Below are 18,185 nucleotides of genomic sequence, written 5' to 3'. Positions count from 1 at the left end.
TCAGCTGTTAGCTGTGTTAGTTTGTAATTTGGTTTAGAAAGCAATACACCACCTGGCAGAGTAAAAGGAATTGGAAAAAGTCAGCGGTTTTGGTACTTGTTAGAATTCTACCATCTTTTCCAGCATGACCTTTCCTCAATAAATTTCCGCTACACAGTTCTCCACCCTTGTCCTCTCCATTAATTGCACTTTGATTTAAGCATTTGTCTCATTTGCCAAGACATTTACAGTAAATAAAGGTTAACAGTATAGATTTTTTTGAACAGCAGGCTCTAGACATTTAAATACGTCAGACTTGATGATAAATTGATGTAATCTCTAATAATGACATACTAAGAAGGGCAAGTACCTTTAGAATTTAAAAGGGATCCTGCTCTTACTATTTCTCAAGCATCCCTGCCTGATTTCAGTCTTTGGATATTTGTGTGGCTAGAAGATGGATGCCAACTTAACAATTCTATTAAAGTGACAAAATAGCTTCCGTGGAAAAAAAGAAGTAACTTAAAGCCCATTTGTTTTTATTTTCCCTCCTTCAGGTCCGATGATGACAATGCAGATGACAGGAGTTCCAGGGTGACCAGACTTTGCACTTACTTTCAGCAGAAATACAAGCACCTCTGCCGCCTGGAGCGGGCAGAATCCCGTCAGAAGAAATGCCGGCATACGCTCCGGAAAGCCTTGCTGCAGGCGGCCAGCAGAGAGCCGGAGCGTGCTGGGCAGCTCATACAAGAACTACGAAGAGCTACATGTGCTTGTACCAGGTTAGACCTTCCCTTGTGACTGCAGTAACCTGGGGCTGGGACAGGGTGGAGCTGGGCTGAGCATCCAGCAGCTGAAATGCTGAACTCTGAAACAGGTAGTAATGCACAAGGCGGAAAACCACGACACGTGAATGCCTGTCAGTGGAGTAAAATAAACATGGCATACAGAGTCTTCCATGGAGACAGGCCTTCTCCAGCTTTATGTTTTAAAATATGGATTATTTGTCCAGCAGTATCTGGGCCCAATTTCTGAAATGTCACAAAAGAAATTAGTGACCTGCTAGAATTTATTCTTACTAATTAATCTATGTATTTTGGCTTCCTTCAAATACCTGGCACTTTACTATGCCCATTTCTTTAGAAAGTGTGCAGTCTGGTCTGTAGTTCACTGCTTCAATTCAGATTTTGTTTTTCAGACAGCTTCTTTTGAAAAGTCTGTACCTCCTCTTAATTATCTTCCCAGCAAATCAAATTTAAGCTCATGCTTTTTGTTAGATTTAACTCAATCTAACATTAAATGAAACTTGGCAACAAAATAAATATCTTCTAACAACTCTGAAGGTTACCTTCTGTGGGAATTCTTTCTAGATAATGTCAACATCCCTCCAGCTCTCAGCATATGGAGAGTTGGTTGATTCATATTTGTGCAGGAACAGACTAAGTCTGAACCCTGGTGTTATGTCTGGGGTATCAGCAGCATCCTTTTGCTGTTGCAGTTTGGCTTTACAGGATGTGCGACTGTGGGGTGTAGTGGATAAAATATGAGATGCAGGCTGGAGCAAGTTACTGAGAGTATGGTTCATGGGATGCATTTGTTCCTGGGCAGTGGGCTGTGGTTCATGACAGTTGGAGGGTTTATTGTTGGGGAGGTGGAGTGGTGCTGAAGAGCTGCTCAGAGGTGTAACATAGAAGTCCATTACTAGTTTAAAAAGTTGTGGAAATTTCTCCAAACTTAAACTACAGCAAAACTTCGCCAGAATTGACAAGCTCTTGCTGGTTTTTCCCCCATTATTTTTGCCTTTTATTACGCAAAAAAAAGATAATGTTGTTTTGGGTAGACCAGCAAAGCCAGGTGTGCCTGTCATCATTGCTCTGGTTAATTTAAGTAACCAAAGAGTCTTTTCAGTTATGACATTTTTCTCAGGAGTAATACTGCTAACTAAAACTTTGCTCAGTCAAAGTGCAATTGATGACAGAACTGGCCGAAGAAAAACAGTCAGGCTACAGACAGCTTTTTGTCAACCTAGAAAACAACGTGTACAGAGGTGAAAGCCAGCCCTGGAATCGCCAGCTTTCCACTGAAGGTGACACATGCCTCGAGTGCAGGCTAACACCAAGCGAGCTGTGTAACACTTGCGGTGCTCGTCCACACTGCTGCCTGGTCGCCTGCTTGCAGCTCAGGCTCAAAGCATAGAGGCTGTGCTGAGGGAGTGCCCAGCTCCGGGCACCTGCTGGTGGATTGGGCTGTAGCACGTTGATGAAGGAGAGCTTTTATCCATGTTGAGCACGCTCAGGCTCTGCCACTCCAGAGCTCAGTCTAAGTTTGTCTGAGCACATGCTTGCATGTAAGCTCTGGGGATGCTCGGCATGTTTTGATTTATGAACAGGCTTGGAAGTGCACCTGACTGCCCACATAGGCATACCCAATATTCTAAAGATTGACCTCCTTTTGAGAGTCACTGTGTTGACACTCAACTACTGCTGCCCTTGGCTCTGTTGCAGGGTGTTGTAATATTTACACGGTAGCAGCACACAGCACCTCTCATTACAACTAAGGCCCTGTGAAATAAATGAGAATCCTGTTACTGCAGTCACACCTTCACCTGTCATTGACATCTATTCTGTGTCCCTGTGTAGAGTCTGGTAGTAGCCTGCACCCCATCTGGATCATGACACACACATGTGTGTGATAATTTTCCATCCTACTGTGCCACGTTCAGTGCAATAATTGTGTTAAGTAACCACCCAAAACTGGGGCTTTGTCTCTAAATTCTTTTATGTTTTCTTTTCAGCACAAGCCAAGTGAGGCAGAGAGATGCAGAACCAACAACCTGCAGCGGGACTTCGAAGGGAGAGCAGTGCACTAACAAGGCCCTTCCATTCACCAGGCACTGTTTTCAGCGTATCCTCTTAACTCTTTGGGAGTTGCATTCAGGCGTGGAAGTTCTGTTTTAGGGGTTTTTTGTTTGTTTGTTAGATTTTTACATTGACAAATAAGTTTTTACAAAGAAATACCTATTTGTTAGTGTGTCAACTATTTTGCTTTTAACTTTTCTGGGTGATTTGGGTTTACAGACAGTGAAGATACGTAGTTTGCCACTGGTATCTATTATAGTAACATCATTTTACTTTGTAATCTGTGTTTGGTAGATGCAAGAAACCTGTACAAAAATGATCATCTTTCACGATGACTTGGTACAAACCACGTGGCTTTCAGCTTCTTGGTTTTCATGCAGTTCTTGGTAGGTTCCAATAGACTATCTTCCTATGACAGTGTTATTGGAACAGATTTTTATACATAGTATAAAAAGATGGCTTACACTGACTAGAAAGATGGAAATCATACTTTGCATTGTTCAAAGCAGCAGAATAGAAGGGGTCACAGAACCTCATAGTCTAGATGAGGAAGGATTCCCAGTGCTTGGAATTTCAAGCAAAGCTTGAAAAGGACTATAAGAGTCAATGGATTAAGATCACAGAAAGAAGAAAGCACATTAGAAGTGAGGTTTTGTTCTAAAGACTATAAACAGACAGACTTATGACGTGTAATACTTTATCTTTTTTGGTTTTAGCTGAAGAATTATTGGTGCTTTTTTTGAAGTGACTTCTTTTGTTGAAGCTTTTGGTTTTGGTATTTTAAGTGACTAGTGCTGATCTGTTCTAGTTACTATCAGACTGCAGCACCTTTTCAATCTTTTTGTTTTGCTGATGCCTTGTTTTTCTTGGTTGACTTTTTGCAGGCCCCTTAAAAGTGGTCTGCAGAGCAGTTCAGAATCTCTGTATGAGAGAGCACCATGGTGTGCAGTTGTCTTTGGGATTTGCCTCATGATTCGAATGTTTTTGAGTGGGGTTTTTTTAAGTTTAAGTGGTCTTGCTTGTTGGTGTGTGTAAAGCAGAGAAGTCAAGGGTAGTGATTTTGCATTTATGCCCATTTTTTCTCTCTGCATTTAATTCTCAGTGGAAAGAGTTTCTTTTAAAATGAACAGGCTCTTGGTTCTGACCCATCTGTCCAAGTCTGTTATCTGGACCGTTCAGCAGGTTTTTCATTTTCTTTGTCCTTTTTTTTGTGTTTGTGTTTTAACATTTTATGAACATACGTAGTGATGTTGAAGTCTGACAACTGTTCAAGATGGAAGGAGTTCTTCTAATGTTGTTAGAAAAAACCACAATGAGATATCTGTTTGATTTACTGTAAGTCTAGAAGCATTTTCACTCCTGCAAGGGTTTTTTCTGAAGGAAATCTCAGCAAGCTTACGTTTAGATTTATTTGACCTTTCTGTCTGATTGCACCTTTTTTTCAGAGGAGCAGGAAGGATCTTGAAACTTCTTTTTCTGTGCTCTAAAGATAAATGCCAAGAATGTACCTTAAAAGATTGAATTAAGAAATACTCTTTCTTTAATGTTTCAGTATGGATTGTCATTAGTCTGTAAGGAAATAGTCCTGTTGACTACACTGTTCCAACTGCTACTATTGATCTATTGATTAAGACTCCAGGAAAAGGCTTCTTTTTGCTAAGAACTCATTAGTGAAATGCCTGCTTTTATAAAACTATCTCAGCATATAATAAAATCATTAGAGATTCTGCATGAATGCAGTTTTTTCACCTTAAAAGTTGGGTTTGAACCTTACCTAGCTTTGAACTTGAATAGCAAAGTTAAGGTACTCATTAAAAATAACATCTATGGACAGATAGAGTGGAAGGCTCTGATCTTTATCAGATTGATAAATCAAAGGGCGTTCCTCCATCGTTGTCTCGTGTTATTCCTGATGCAGAAATGCACAGATATCTTATTGAACCGTTCTCAGCAGCTCTTCTCAAGTTGCACAGCCAAGTTTGCAGATGGTCAACAGTGCTCTGTGCCAGTTTTTGACATTACACATCAGACACCTCTGTGTGAAGAACATGCCAAAAAAATGGTAAGTACAAAGCCAAAACTGTATTTATTTATGTATTGGGATGATCAGGAGTTTTAACCCCAGTCTTCCTATGCACTCTTCCTTGACAATTAGCAAGTTGATGAACTTAAGAGCTCGTATCCTATTATTTTTCTTAAGAGGGTAAAACATGCCAAACATTCCCAGTATAAAGTATGTTGTGAAAATCTTTTCCATAGTTTTAAGGATATAATAAAGTGTGCATGAGAAAATCCTTCACTGGAAAAAAAATTGAATTCCTCTCTTGAACTGAGAAATGGAAGATCATTGTGAGATCCCGTGGTCATTTTATTTGGGCTCAGTCTTGGTCCTTGGATCTGAGTGTGAGTGTGGTATTAAGAAGTCTGCAGCTTAAGCAGTCTCAGTATATGGGGCCCAAAATATTTTCTAGAGGAAATGTAGATAGCAATTACAAGCATGCAGATAATGGTTTTGCTACTTTATTTACCTTCCAGTAACTATTAGAATTTATCTTTAACCTCCTTTGGGGATCAGTGGCCTACCTCAAGTTCAGAGAATGCAGAAATTAAGTTGATGTCCTCTGCTCTCCTTTTATGCCTTCTATTTTCCAGAAAAAACCTTAAGGATAATTCACAAACCTGCTTCTGTCTTGTCCCTCCTTCAAGGTGTCTTGTCTCACTTCAATTAGGTGTAAAACTGCCTTTGTTTGTTTGTTTGTTGGAGTTTTTTTGTTATGTCGTTGGGTTATTGTGTGGGTTTTGTTATTGCTTTTGTCCAGGCTCTCCAAAAGTTGTAAGTTACGGAGTTTTTTGGATTAAAATTTGAGAATTTGTGCTACGCAGATTTGTATGGGATTTTCCCCCTCTTCTAGGCAATCTTTCATGTCTCAAGGTTTACTTCTGTAGCAAATACAGTCCTCTGCCATTCCCAGTATGATGGCAACTAAAGAGTGATGATGGTTTGATTTATTTTTTAATGGGTCAGCGATTGCTGTTCAGAAGCAATGAGGCCATAGTTGTTTACCCACATCCTTACCCGAGTCCAACAGTATTAATTCTGTTTCCTCAATGCTGCCCCTCTGTTATGGCAGGGGACACTTGAAGATCCTGGCTTCAGCTGCTGCAGACTATCTGCGTTAACACCAACTCATAATAGTGTTTGGTCTTTAATACTTACAAGAGTGCTGCTAAGGGTTACAGTTTCACACTAGTTTAGTTAGGTTTTGCTATGACAATTTTTAAACTGATACTGCATATGTGATAAATCTCCTGTTTAGCAATACCTCATAATTTGGTCTGTGTTATTTTTGCCATTGGGATCAATGGGGAAGAAGCAGATCAAATTTTGTAGCCAAGCCTGGGTGTAAGTTAGCAGTCTCTTTTACATTACATGTGAATGTCTGTGGAATGGCCAGGGTGAAAAAAGCAAGGAAAGTAACACTAGTTCTCAATATGCTCTCATTGCTATTGTTTTGCTCCCAAAGGATAATTTCTTGAGAGGAGACAGCTCCCGTAAAGTTCAGCACCAGCAGCAGAGGAAACCCAGGAAAAAAACGAAGCCACCTGCACTTACCAAAAAACACAAGAAGAAGAGAAGGCGAGGCCCACGCCGGCCCCAGAAACCCATTCCTCCTGCAGTGCCCCAAGGGAACCTCACCATGCCTGCCAGTGTCTCACTGCCAGTAGAGATACCCCACATACGGTCAGTGGTAGGCCTGCCCCAGTTTCCCACTGTTGGCTTGAATGTTGTCCGTGAGCACTGGAGAAAGGTGTGATTTTGCTGTGCTGGTCAGCATCTGGAGCAGGGCTAGAAATTGCATCTCCATTGACTGTTGAAAAAAAACTTCAGAGTGGGTCATTTTGGATTTGAGCAATGATTGGGTTTGATGGATAAAATATTTTGACCCTGATGTCACATCTTATGTACTTAGTGAGTAGGCTAAGCTTCCTAAAGAAACTTCCTAAATGCATTTTTTCCAAGATGGGGTAAAAAAATATGGGGAAACATCCCCATCTAGATGGATATGCATTCATAGTTGTCTTTTGGAGGAACCAGAGTTGAACAGCAAGGACTAATGTTACTTTCTGTTCAGGAGCCCTTCCACACCAGAGCTGAGTGCTGATGAGCTGCCTGATGATATCGCCAATGAAATCACAGACATTCCACATGACTTGGAATTGAATCAGGAGGACTTCTCTGATGTCCTGCCACGGCTGCCTGATGACTTGCAAGATTTTGATTTCTTTGAAGGTACCATTTTATTTTATGCTAGCATGAACACAGTGAACTGAAGAAGTGAGTGTTTCTAAACTGCATTTTGGGGAGTTGTTTGCTTTCTTACAGAGTTATAAATTCTAGAGAAGGAAGTGTGCATTTGATCTATTGTTTGTGAGCTCTGAAGTAAAGCAGACTTTAAGAAGGCTGTGTATAGTTCTCTGCTTGCTCATATAATTACTACTTTGAAAATCCTAATTAGTTTATTATTTTAATAATTCATTTTACATTTTTACTGCCTGTCAGTGTTACAGTTTAATCAACAGTATTCACAGTAATGGCATCTTTCTGCCATTGAGTGGGGCTGGAATCACAGTCAATATTGGCCTTTGATAAAAAGAGAAGAGAGTGAGAATAAAATTTTTAAATACGTTTCTGAAACTAGTTCTTGATCAGAACTGTACCTGAATTTCTGCGTTCAAAAGCTCAGTACCTATCACATATAACACAGAAATTAGAACAGCCTGGAGTTGGGTACGTGATTTCTTTGGTCGTTTTCTGATATAACATGACATCAGACTGTGCTTGAGTTGATATTAACCTAAATTATACTGTCTGTGTAAATTTTAGGTCCAGGCTGTAATATTGGTAAGTAGAAGGGGGTTTGTGGACTATTTGTGTTATTGCAGCATTGAAGAAAATGTTACTAGACCTAGAGTAAAAATGCTTAAATAAGTTTAAGAGGCATCTCCCATTGTAGTATGTGGAAAAGGATGGTGGAGAGGGGGAGTTCCATTGAAGAGGAAGGTGTAATTTCTTGGTTTTCTTACCTTGTTTACCTAGTGAAGACTGATGAATGATATTTTCTGTGTACGGCAAGCCATGCTGGAAGGTTATCATACACTGCAGCTCTGTACTGCACTGTCTGTACATCTGCATCCTTAGAGTGCCAGTGCCAGGCTCACCTGAGAGGTGAGTGCTAACTCATGGTGTCCCTGTTTCTACAGGTAAAAATGGAGATCTCCTTCCAACTACAGAAGAGGCTGAAGAACTGGAACGTGCCCTACAGGCTGTAACTTCTCTTGAGTGCCTGAGTACCATTGGAGTACTTACACAGACAGATGGTGTGCCAGTTCAGGAGCTGTCAGATAGAGCGATAGGGGTGTTCTCTACAGGTGCTGGAGCTCCAGGAATGCAGTCCTTGAGTCGAGAGGTTAACACGGATCTGGGGGAGCTGTTGAATGGGCGTATAGTACATGATAATTTCTCCGGTCTGGAGCTGGATGAGAACTTGCTCCGTTCTGCTACCTTGTCCAACCCACCTACGCCCCTGGCAGGGCAGATCCAGGGGCAGTTCTCAGCCCCAGCCAACGTTGGCCTTACTTCTGCCACTCTGATAAGCCAGAGTGGCCTTGGGGAGAGAGCCTTCCCGGGACAGTTTCATGGACTTCATGATGGCAGCCATGCCTCCCAGAGGCCCCACCCTGCCCAGCTGCTGAGCAAGGCAGATGACCTGATCACCTCACGACAGCAATACAGCAGTGACCATTCACACTCCTCACCCCATGGAAGCCATTATGATAGTGAGCATGTGCCGTCTCCCTACAGTGACCATATCACATCCCCTCACACCACATCCTTCTCTGGTGATAATTTGGCAGCTACCTTCTCAGCAGAGATGCCCATGATGGCACAGCACTTGCTCCCAACTCAGCTGGATGTGCCACTTAGCGGGGTGGTCAACCCCAGAACTCACTGGGGAAATCTTCCTGTCAATCTTGGGGACCCCTCTCCGTTTAGCAACCTTCTTGGTGCAGATGGACACCTCCTGTCCACCTCCCTGTCCACACCACCTACCACCTCGCACTCAGAGACCACACAGCCTGCCTTCGCCACTGTGACCCCCAACAGCTCCAGTGTGCTTCCGGGGTTACCGCAGACCAGTTTTAGTGGCATGGGTCCTGCCTCTGCTGAACTCATGGGCTCCACCTCCCCTAAACAACAGCTCCCTCAGTTCAGCGCAGCCTTTGGGCACCAGCTGAGCTCCCACAGTGGCATTCCCAAGGACCTGCAGCCCAGCCACAGCTCCATAGCTCCTCCCACGGGCTTCGCAGTGACCGGTGCCACCGCTACCAGTACCAATAACGCATCCGCGCCCTTCACCACCTCCAACTGAGCTTGTCTGCCTGGCTCCATGCAGGTAGATGGGGGACCTGTATTTTCTATCTTTTCTTTTTTCCTTTTCCTTTATTTTTTTCTGTCCTCTCTTCCTTCCCTGTTTTTTAAGAGGGGGTTGAGAAGAAAACCCCTGCTTCAGTACTGACCAGGGTTAGCCCTCTGTGAACCTTGCTGTAGCGTTCACATGTGCTTGTTATGCACTGGTGCTCATTTATTGCAGGCAGGTTCACCGTTCCCCAATAATTCCTTAAGGATACAGCACAGTTACTGGATGTAATTGATCTTAGCAGTAAGACCTAGAAATGGGAAGATACCTCAGATCATTGATGCATTTTACTGTTCCCTAGGGTTCAGATCAGTGCTTGCTATCCCATTAGCATCTGGTAGAAAGTTTTCCAGTGGGAAGAAGTCTCTTGTTTTATTTATTTTATTTTTAATTTACTTTTTTTCCAAAGGTAGCATCTGGCATGGAAAACTTGGCTGCACACATTGATTTGAAAATGGTGCGCTGAAGTCCTAAATCAAGATCATGGTTCAAGGATGAGTTTGGCATTTTCTTAAAATAGTCTCTTGACCTTCTCTGTGTGCGTGTATGTTTGGGGTGCAGGGAGCAGAACTTCTTTTCTTCTTTTGGTGAAGAAGTGGGAGTTGTCCCCTTCCAGAACTGGTCACTGTTCTTATTGCATGCTGATTTGGGTTTTTTTTTATTATCATGATTTGTAATTAATTGAGTAGCAAAGGGATCAGTTGACTGGTTACCCATCAGTTTGAAGGCTGATATGAAGTTAGCCCAGGGAAAAAAAAAGAAACAGGATTGAAATAGACCATGGATTCCTGAAGATTCCCTTCCTTGCTGAATTACTGTGGCCTTGTAGCATTGATGATTTGCCTTTTCAATTGTGTCTTTGTCCAGAACTCTTTGCCTGACAGGCTAACAGGTATTGCCCAGCTGAAACCGGAAGAATTTGGTTGGTATTCTCCCTGTCCACACAAGTCTAGGTCAGACCCTTTGCAAGTTTCAAATGGATGCATTTCTCAAAATATGTCTAGCTAGCGAGACTTCCTTGGATAGTTTTTAATCCCCTGAGAGCCATATAGTTTTTTTGACATGTGTAGGATTTGATCCTCTGTTTGGGAAGCTGAATGTATGTAAGGAACTAGCAGGTACCTATCAGCAGTCATGGCTAACCAAAAGAGAAATCACTAAAGCAAAATAGGTAAGAATTCCTTCTGTCTGCAGGATGGTTTTGTTTGTACTGATCACCTGCTAAAGATAGTATTCAGACTCTTTGGTAGTAATTTCAGTTCCTAAAGAAAGGAATCAGCTAGGTTTTAGAATTTTTTAAAATTAATTAATTAATTTTATTTTTTAATTTTACCTTTTTTAAACCAAGAGATAACAACAGCAGAAATTCTGAGGTGTTTACTTGCATCTTCTTATCAAGAAAGAAACAAAGGACTTTGCTTGTGGCTCTATAGGACTCAAATTTGCTACTGTGCTCTGACTTTGACTGTAAAAGTAGCTCTTATTTAATATAATAAATCTCTACTCTTGGTTTGTTTCTGAGATGCAGATGAGAGAAAATAGAATATTCTTCATTTCAGCCTTTTACTGTAGAAGACGGATTTCATTCTACCTTACAGCAAAAAGTCCTACCTACATGTATTGTAGTCTATTTCAGGAAATTAGGAGATAACCAAGCACATGTAATAGGGAGGCCTAATAAATTTTTGGAGCAAAGGATCATTGACCGAAGTTTAGTTGCTATAGAAATTCATTTTATTAGCAGTCAGGCACACACCAAAATCTCTGACCCAAACCTCTCCTTCCATCTTCCTAAGGAACAGAATTTAAATGGGATAGGTCTTGTGTCTTACTATTGTAGCAATCATACTATCCATCTTTTCTTGAAAGATCTCTCCTCTTTAAATATAAAAGAGCGTGGATGATGCATATGTCCTTTTCTGAGATTGCAAGTGTATGTGGGTGGAGGAAACAAAAATTATTTTCATGCTTCTGTTGTTATGAAGTCATTATTTCATACTTGGTAAAATAGATCTGAATAATATAAGCTGAATATTTTTAAGTGGTGATTTAAATATGTTTGTAACATTTAAATGTTTTTAAATCACATAAAAAGTTTAATTGAAGCCTATGAAATCCTGCTTGTGATTGTCCTGCTGATTGAGGAATTGTGAATGAGGCAAATCTGATAAGGCTTTTATTTATTTTTGTGTTATGTTACCCATACTTTGTTGAGGAGACAACTGCTTGATTTGCAAATGATTTTTGTTGTGTCCATATACCTTCTTCAGTTTGTTCAGATGACTGAAAAAGAGTGGAGAACTAGTATACCAAATAGTTTATTCTTTAATCTTTTTGTGCATTCACATAATTTTAGAGGGTGTCAATTTCTGTACATTGGTTTCAGGACTTTGGTCTTGAAATGGTTCTTGTGCCCATTAAACTAGTGCAGAGTATATTTGCCCCACATCACATTTCCCTTTCTTAGAAAATGCTGGGGGGAAAGGGAGGAGAGGAACTGAGTGCAAACTTCTCCTTGGTCTCATTGGTATAAATTACAAAGGAGCTTTTTCGTCTAAGGTCACCTTGAGTTTGTACTGATCTAACTCAGAACAGAACCCAGCTCCTGATCTATGTGTTGATCTAGACGGGAATTTCAAAAGCTGTCAGAGGTATGCAGGTCCACAATTCCCATTTGAAATCAATGGCCTTTATGTACCTGCATTTCTATAAAGTAACCTAGGATATCAACTCTCTTCCCCCACTTAGATTTCCATTTCTGTATATCCCTTGATGACTCTTCAAAAGTGACCGCATAACATTTTTCAATGAGCAAACTAAGTTTGCAATAAAGCTGCACTTTTAAAAATAAATTTCAGTTTGTATACATTTGAAATAGGAATCCCTCTGTCCTGTTTGACGCAGTGTTCTGAAATGGGCCACCACTCTTGCCTTTTTCTGGTTCACCTCATTTTTTCAATGCCACCAATGTCATGGTTACAGCCTAACAAGCAGTTACGGGTCTTGATCTTAGCTTTACAAGGTGGATCATTCCAGGTGGGCTTCTATACCCACACAGCCTGTTGACTTCAGTGCATCAGTGTCTTACTGTTGGATGCAAGAGATCCAATTGAGGGGTATGTGCAGTCAGAGATGTTTCATACCTCTTCCTCTGGGAAATACTGCACGTCTGGTTAAGGTAGTCCTTGAGGCTGTTACTTATGTGGTTCCCAAGTAGAATCTATGCTCCCTCACAAAGGTTTTTGAGTATCAGCTCTTACAGCAATTAGCACTCTCATCACACTTTCACCAAAGAGCCAGTGTAGCAATTTCAGTTCATTGATTTGAGATGCTTAATACCTGTTGTGCCCTTTACATGTTAAGAAATGGAATAAGTCTAGTTGAACCTAAAGGTTAATTTCTTTACATAAGATTTGAGTTTTAAAGAACTGAAAAAAAATTAGACATAGAATAGAATATGTAACATCACTTTTGGCAATAACAGCACCTCAATTAGTCTTTGTACAGAAGTACTTAACCCAAGATGAATTTCAGCAGTGTATGGAGGCTTATCAGGAACAGCTTCATGCTGGCCTGGTGTTTAAGGCATTCTTTACCATACGCTTTGACGTTTTCTTTCACCTGGGAAGACTTTACACCAACTCTGAGGAGAGCCATATGTGCTTAGATAGCTCAAAACTGATTTGTTCTTTGCCCTCATAATTATTATGATACAAGATGATGTATGTGTGATGCAAGAAGATGGAAAAGATGCGTAATTTTGTTTCCTCCTGCCTTCCAGTTCCTCCAGGTTCTTGCTTAGATCTATTCTTGTTATAGTAGCATGCTTCTCCCTATGGTTGAGCACATTGATAATGCTAAGAGGTAGCACAGTTGCAGGTCTGCCTCAGGTACTGTGGAGAAGATGGCAAGAGCTAGGTTTCCCACTGAAAATGAAGATTTGCAGTTCTCATTCGGAAAGCATTGGAAAGCCCTGAGAATCTTATCACCTGCTAGTCAAAAATCAGAAGAAATCTCTCAACAACTCTCTCTCAAAGGAGAGTTGTACCTAGTAGCAAAGAGAAGCTAAGGGAAGTGGCTTTTTAATTTTTAATTATTTTTTTAAAGAGAAAAATGACTATTGGGACATTCTGTTGTGAGCTGTTAGGCATGGTGTGATGCCACTGTCAAGACAAAAAGCCTAGGATTGAACCTGCAAACCAGTAGCCAAATTCAGTTCGAAGCTTTGTTTTGCTGTAACCACATCTAAATATAGTCTGGGATTGAATCTGGTTGCTAGAAGAGTCCTACAAAAGTGTACAATAAACACTGGATAGATGTCTTCCCTGAGAAGCTGGCCCTAGTGGCTACCTACACTGCTTTTGAACACCAGCTCCCTGAGCTCCTGCAGCCTCTTTGCTGCTGCATTTCCCTGTAGGTATTGGCAGGCCTCCAAGGGTATTTCTCCCTGTCTTTGTGCTGCATTGAGCTAAATCCACTCATGAATTCTCCAACAGTATGAGCCTTTGGGCAGAGAAGAGGGAAGCCTTTTTATAGAAGATCCAGGTACCTGTAGTTGGACCTTTCAAGACTTGCGGGGCGCAGAGACAGTGGCAGGAGGTGCTTTCAGCAGACAATAGAAAAATTACCTGCAGTGATTTTCTGCAGTGAGATGTTTGTGTGGCTGTCTGGGCAGCTTCCCTGGTGGAACTGGTGTATTTTTGCTTTTGTATTTTTACATGTGAAGGAGTCTCCTGTGCAAGGTCCAGTGGTGGTAGAAACAGCAACTGAAGGAATAGTTTTGGGCTAATGTGCTGACCAGATCTTTAGGTCTTTCTCATCTTCTGATCACAAGGCCTTTCTGATCTTTTGGGTAACATTTAATAAGGGGAATTTGTGGGCTACTTCTTGTACCCCCTTTATTTCCTTTCACTCAACATTCTTCATCATTCTTGTTTCTATTTTCCCATTCTCAGACACTTCTCCAGTGTAAGTGCCAACTGGTAAGTCTTCCATAGTTCTAAGTGAATCTGACTGTAAAATGAAAGGGAGGAGAGATTACTGCAATTCATAACATACATTTTGGATGCTAGAATGACAGTGCAGTAGATCAAAGTATTTCTCAGATCAATGAGTGAGGAGATGTTTCACAGCACGCTAATATGTCATGAACTAGATGCTGAGGATACAACATTGATCATGGGAGTGCACACACTAGCAGTGAATATACAGGTACTTTTAGCAAGAGTTTACCTTCTCAGAAGTTCCTCTTCTTTTGAGAAGTGTGTCAGTAGAAAGTCACAAAGAAAAATTTAAATTATTCTTTCTTAATACGCACAAGCCCAAATAAAAGTAAGGAGGGTTGGTGAAAAAAATCTATATTTATATTTACTAAACTTAAACTTGGACTTTAGGGGAAGTCTGGTCATGAGAGACCTTAGCTCTTGTCGGGTGAAGTTTTGGTCTTGTCTTTAAAAGTAGACAAAAACACTGTTATTGGGAAGAAAAGTTTGGTGGAGGAGAAGGAGTTAAAAAGATGCATCTTAAAACAATTTTCTCTCTCATGTCTTCAGCCTCTTTTTTTAAAAAAAGCAACAACACAGTAGTGACTATTTTGGGAGCTTTTCCCTTTGCTGTTCTGGTACTTCTCATTGTTGTTGAGTTCTTTGCTTTCCCCTGTTTTACTCTGCATTCACGTAGTCCTCTAGCTACTATGGAATAAGTTAATGTAGCGGAAACATGAAAGGAGAAAGTGGGTGTGGCTCTATGTTGAGAGCAATAGTTGGAGAAGGCTTTCTTTATATGTCTCCTTGAAGTAAGTGTTGGCACCTTTTCAGTCTACTCTAGGTCACAGAATTTGGTTTGGAAGTGAATAGGATGAAATTTGGGCTTTTGACCATAAAACTGTATTTACTCGCTGTAGAAAAATGCATTCTTCATACTCTTCCCCTTGCTAGTCCCCAAACACACACACAGCGAGATGTCCAGAGTGCCCGCGTGTCGACCACATAGGCATGTTGAACTTGGTCCAGTAATGCTAATGTTTAACCTGCTTTCTGTCGTTGTCAGCTGGTGCCCACGGAGATGAACTCGGGATAGGTAACGTTCCCAGATACCCTCTGGAAAACTTTAACTTTGGTGCAGATTGCTCTGATGTAGCTAACTGCGATGGCATTGGCTTCTACCTTGGAGTGGACTGATTTACCCTGAAATGACTCTCTAACCTGCATCTTAAACAGTGTAGTTGGTTCTGGTGCAAATAGATTAATTCTGAAGTGATGGACATTTTGATTCTCATGCAAAATAGCTACATCCTACCAGAAGGGGTTGAACCAGTTTCTCTGAACAGTGATGACCTTCACTGTACAGTTTTGGGTATGTCTCAGGGATTCCTTGTGGAAATAAGGGCAGTTAACAAAAAAAAAAAAAAAAAAAAAAAAGAAAAAAAAAAGAAAAAAAAAGTAAATAGTTTTAAAAGTAAATAATAATTTAAGGTAGAGCGTCACCTAAGTGAGAGCGCAAGAAGGAGAAATCTTTGTTCAGTTTTATAGTCAACGATGTCTGGCTTACGGACTCTTTCTCTTCTCGGGGCTCTCATCTCAAGTTCAACATACAGAATCTTTTTCATCACGCTCAGCTTTAAACTTTTTATTTAAAGATACCCTTCCCCAATGAGCTTTCAGAATACTTATTGTAGATTTTAAGAGAAATGGTATATTAATTTATGCTATTAACATCACCTCATAAATTATAAGTTTTATACTAAAGCTGTATTGAGTGTAATGAATTATGTTGCATATGTGTTTTTAATAGCTATAAAATTATATACAAGCTTTTTTGGAAAAACAAACTAGTGAAGCACCTTTTTACACTGGATCTTTGCCGTGTCAAGGTGTACAGCTATTCTTTGCTACCTTGCAGATATCTATATCTATATATAGATATATATATAAATAAAATAAAATGGTATCCTGTATCAACAAGTATAGAACTCTTTTTAACCCTTATATTACTGTTCCTATAACTCTTTTTAAAATTTGAGTGTTACATTCTGCAATAATTTATCCGTGGTTTGTACCTATGATTAGAAATTTAGTTACAGGGTAAATAGATCAAATTTTAAAGATCCAACTACTGTAGCTGGAAGTCGTGAACCAAGTTTGTAAGACCTTTTCTTTTTTTTAATGTATTTATTTCCAGTTAGCTCTGTGAGTTGGAATTTGAAAAGTTGGAACATTAGGAATCTACAGTGTCTTATTCAGGAATTTTCCCCCTCCTTTCCTCACAAAGGAATTCCCACTGTGACTTATAAATAGAATTAGACTGCTTGTGTGCATGTATGTATTATATATACACACAAAAAATATGCATTGGGGGGGATGTATGTGCGATACGAATGTGTATATTGTATGTAGGTCATAGTTTTGTAAAGAGAAAAGTAGTTGAGAGGTGATGGAATGTATTGTAGAAATGTGATTATTTAGTAGGGGGTTGTTATGTCCTCACTGTTGTATAAATAACTGAAACTCTCTACTATATAATCTTCTGTTATAAGGCTAACTCTGATATCATGTCAATTTTACTGTTTTTCAAATGAGTTGCATTGAGCCCTGTTTAAAATGCCATGAAAATACCAAGCTCCCAAAGACAGCCTTTAAATAAAACAAAGGGGGGATGAGGAATGATGGGAGAAATGAGTTTTTTGGGAGAAACTGAATGGGAAGGTTTGCATTTGGTGGGATGGGGAGGCATGAGAATTGCTGTATCTGTGCAAATTAATACCCAAATCTCCTGTGGTCTAACTTGGAAAATGTTGTCAATCAGTGTACTTGTGTTTTCCAATGAGGTTGTAAGGGGCACCGTTTGTGGAGTGGTCTCCATTCCATAAAAGGGTTTTGTCTTCAAAGTAGATATTTTTCTTTCATGAGGATCTTTGTGTATATCCATTTTGCCCCAAAATTGCTGTTGTGGGATTGCAGAACAAAAAAAACCTGAAGTCCAGGGAGTTTCACTTGTGCTGTGAAATTCTAAATTTGATTGTGGCCACTTACCTGTTTTTTCATAATTGGAGAAGGAAGGTTTCTTTATGGGAGTTCTCACTTGAAATTGTGAGAAATCAGAAACATTCCTACAGATTGGCTAACTCTTCATACTGTTCTATTTAGGCTGGAGAAAATAACCTAATTGTTATTTATTCATACAGTATCACTTGTAATTATGATGATCCTGGTGACTTTAAAAACCTGTTTAGAAAAACAGAGCTTCCAATACTGCACAGAAATTAGAATTTTTTTTCAATTTTTTTATATCCCCTCTCCCTATCATTTGTTGATACCCCCCAGACATCCCTCCCCCTTTCCTTCTCCCCACAATTTGTTTCTGGCACATATGCATACAGGCAAAAGGAGGTGGAAGTTGTCAGAGGCCTTTCCTTCTGCTTATTTGGTGGTAATGTGAATTAGGAGCATAAATCTTTATGCCTTTATGGGGAAGAATAGACCCATTTTTGTGTATACCTGTACAGAGAGATTATCTGTATATGAGACAATGGTAGCACTTGGCTGAATGTGGACTTGCCCTCGTGATGTACAATAAATACATATGAATGCAATCAGTCTAAATCTATATATACGTGCCTACAGATGTATAGATGGACTATACGTTGTGTCACACACATGTACATTAGTTGTAACATGAGTCAGTGTGTGAGCTAAAGAGAGGGACTATCCACGTAACATATGTGTAACAGGTAAGCCCTTGTGCCAGACGAATTTTTGTTAATTCTTCTGAGGGACCTCGATGGCTCAGTGACTGATCTGATCTTGGTCACCGTTGGTTTGTGTTACCTCAGCCCTCACAGTGCAGTTTCCTTGGTACCTCTCTGCCTTTG

General features: G+C 40.3%; 1 protein-coding gene across 3 annotated transcripts in view; it reads left to right on the top strand.

The window, feature by feature from the left end:
• INO80D (INO80 complex subunit D) overlaps positions 1–15,716 on the top strand; it is a 40,258-nt gene extending 24,542 nt beyond the window's left edge. The window contains exons 7-13 of one of the 3 annotated variants that reach the window (XM_027731361.2): positions 537–761; positions 2,774–2,883; positions 4,766–4,899; positions 6,362–6,579; positions 6,971–7,128; positions 8,100–9,292; positions 15,365–15,716. In XM_027731361.2, the coding sequence (XP_027587162.1) occupies positions 537–761; positions 2,774–2,883; positions 4,766–4,899; positions 6,362–6,579; positions 6,971–7,128; positions 8,100–9,268 (2,014 nt within the window). In that variant the 3' untranslated portion in view covers positions 9,269–9,292; positions 15,365–15,716. Of the gene's footprint in view, positions 1–536; positions 762–2,773; positions 2,884–4,765; positions 4,900–6,361; positions 6,580–6,970; positions 7,129–8,099; positions 12,169–15,364 lie in introns of those variants that run through there. The other 2 variants (XM_027731357.2, XM_039389620.1) reach the window with 2 other exon arrangements.
• Positions 15,717–18,185: the final 2,469 nt, after the last annotated feature.

This window comes from Pipra filicauda, unplaced genomic scaffold (genome assembly GCF_003945595.2).
Source record: "Pipra filicauda isolate LSUMZ 115617 unplaced genomic scaffold, ASM394559v2 scaffold74_size2892960_pilon, whole genome shotgun sequence".
In the NCBI taxonomy this organism is placed as follows: domain Eukaryota; kingdom Metazoa; phylum Chordata; class Aves; order Passeriformes; family Pipridae; genus Pipra; species Pipra filicauda.
The sequence above is the reverse complement of the archived record's forward strand: the minus strand, read 5'-3'. Positions and strand labels throughout refer to the sequence as shown.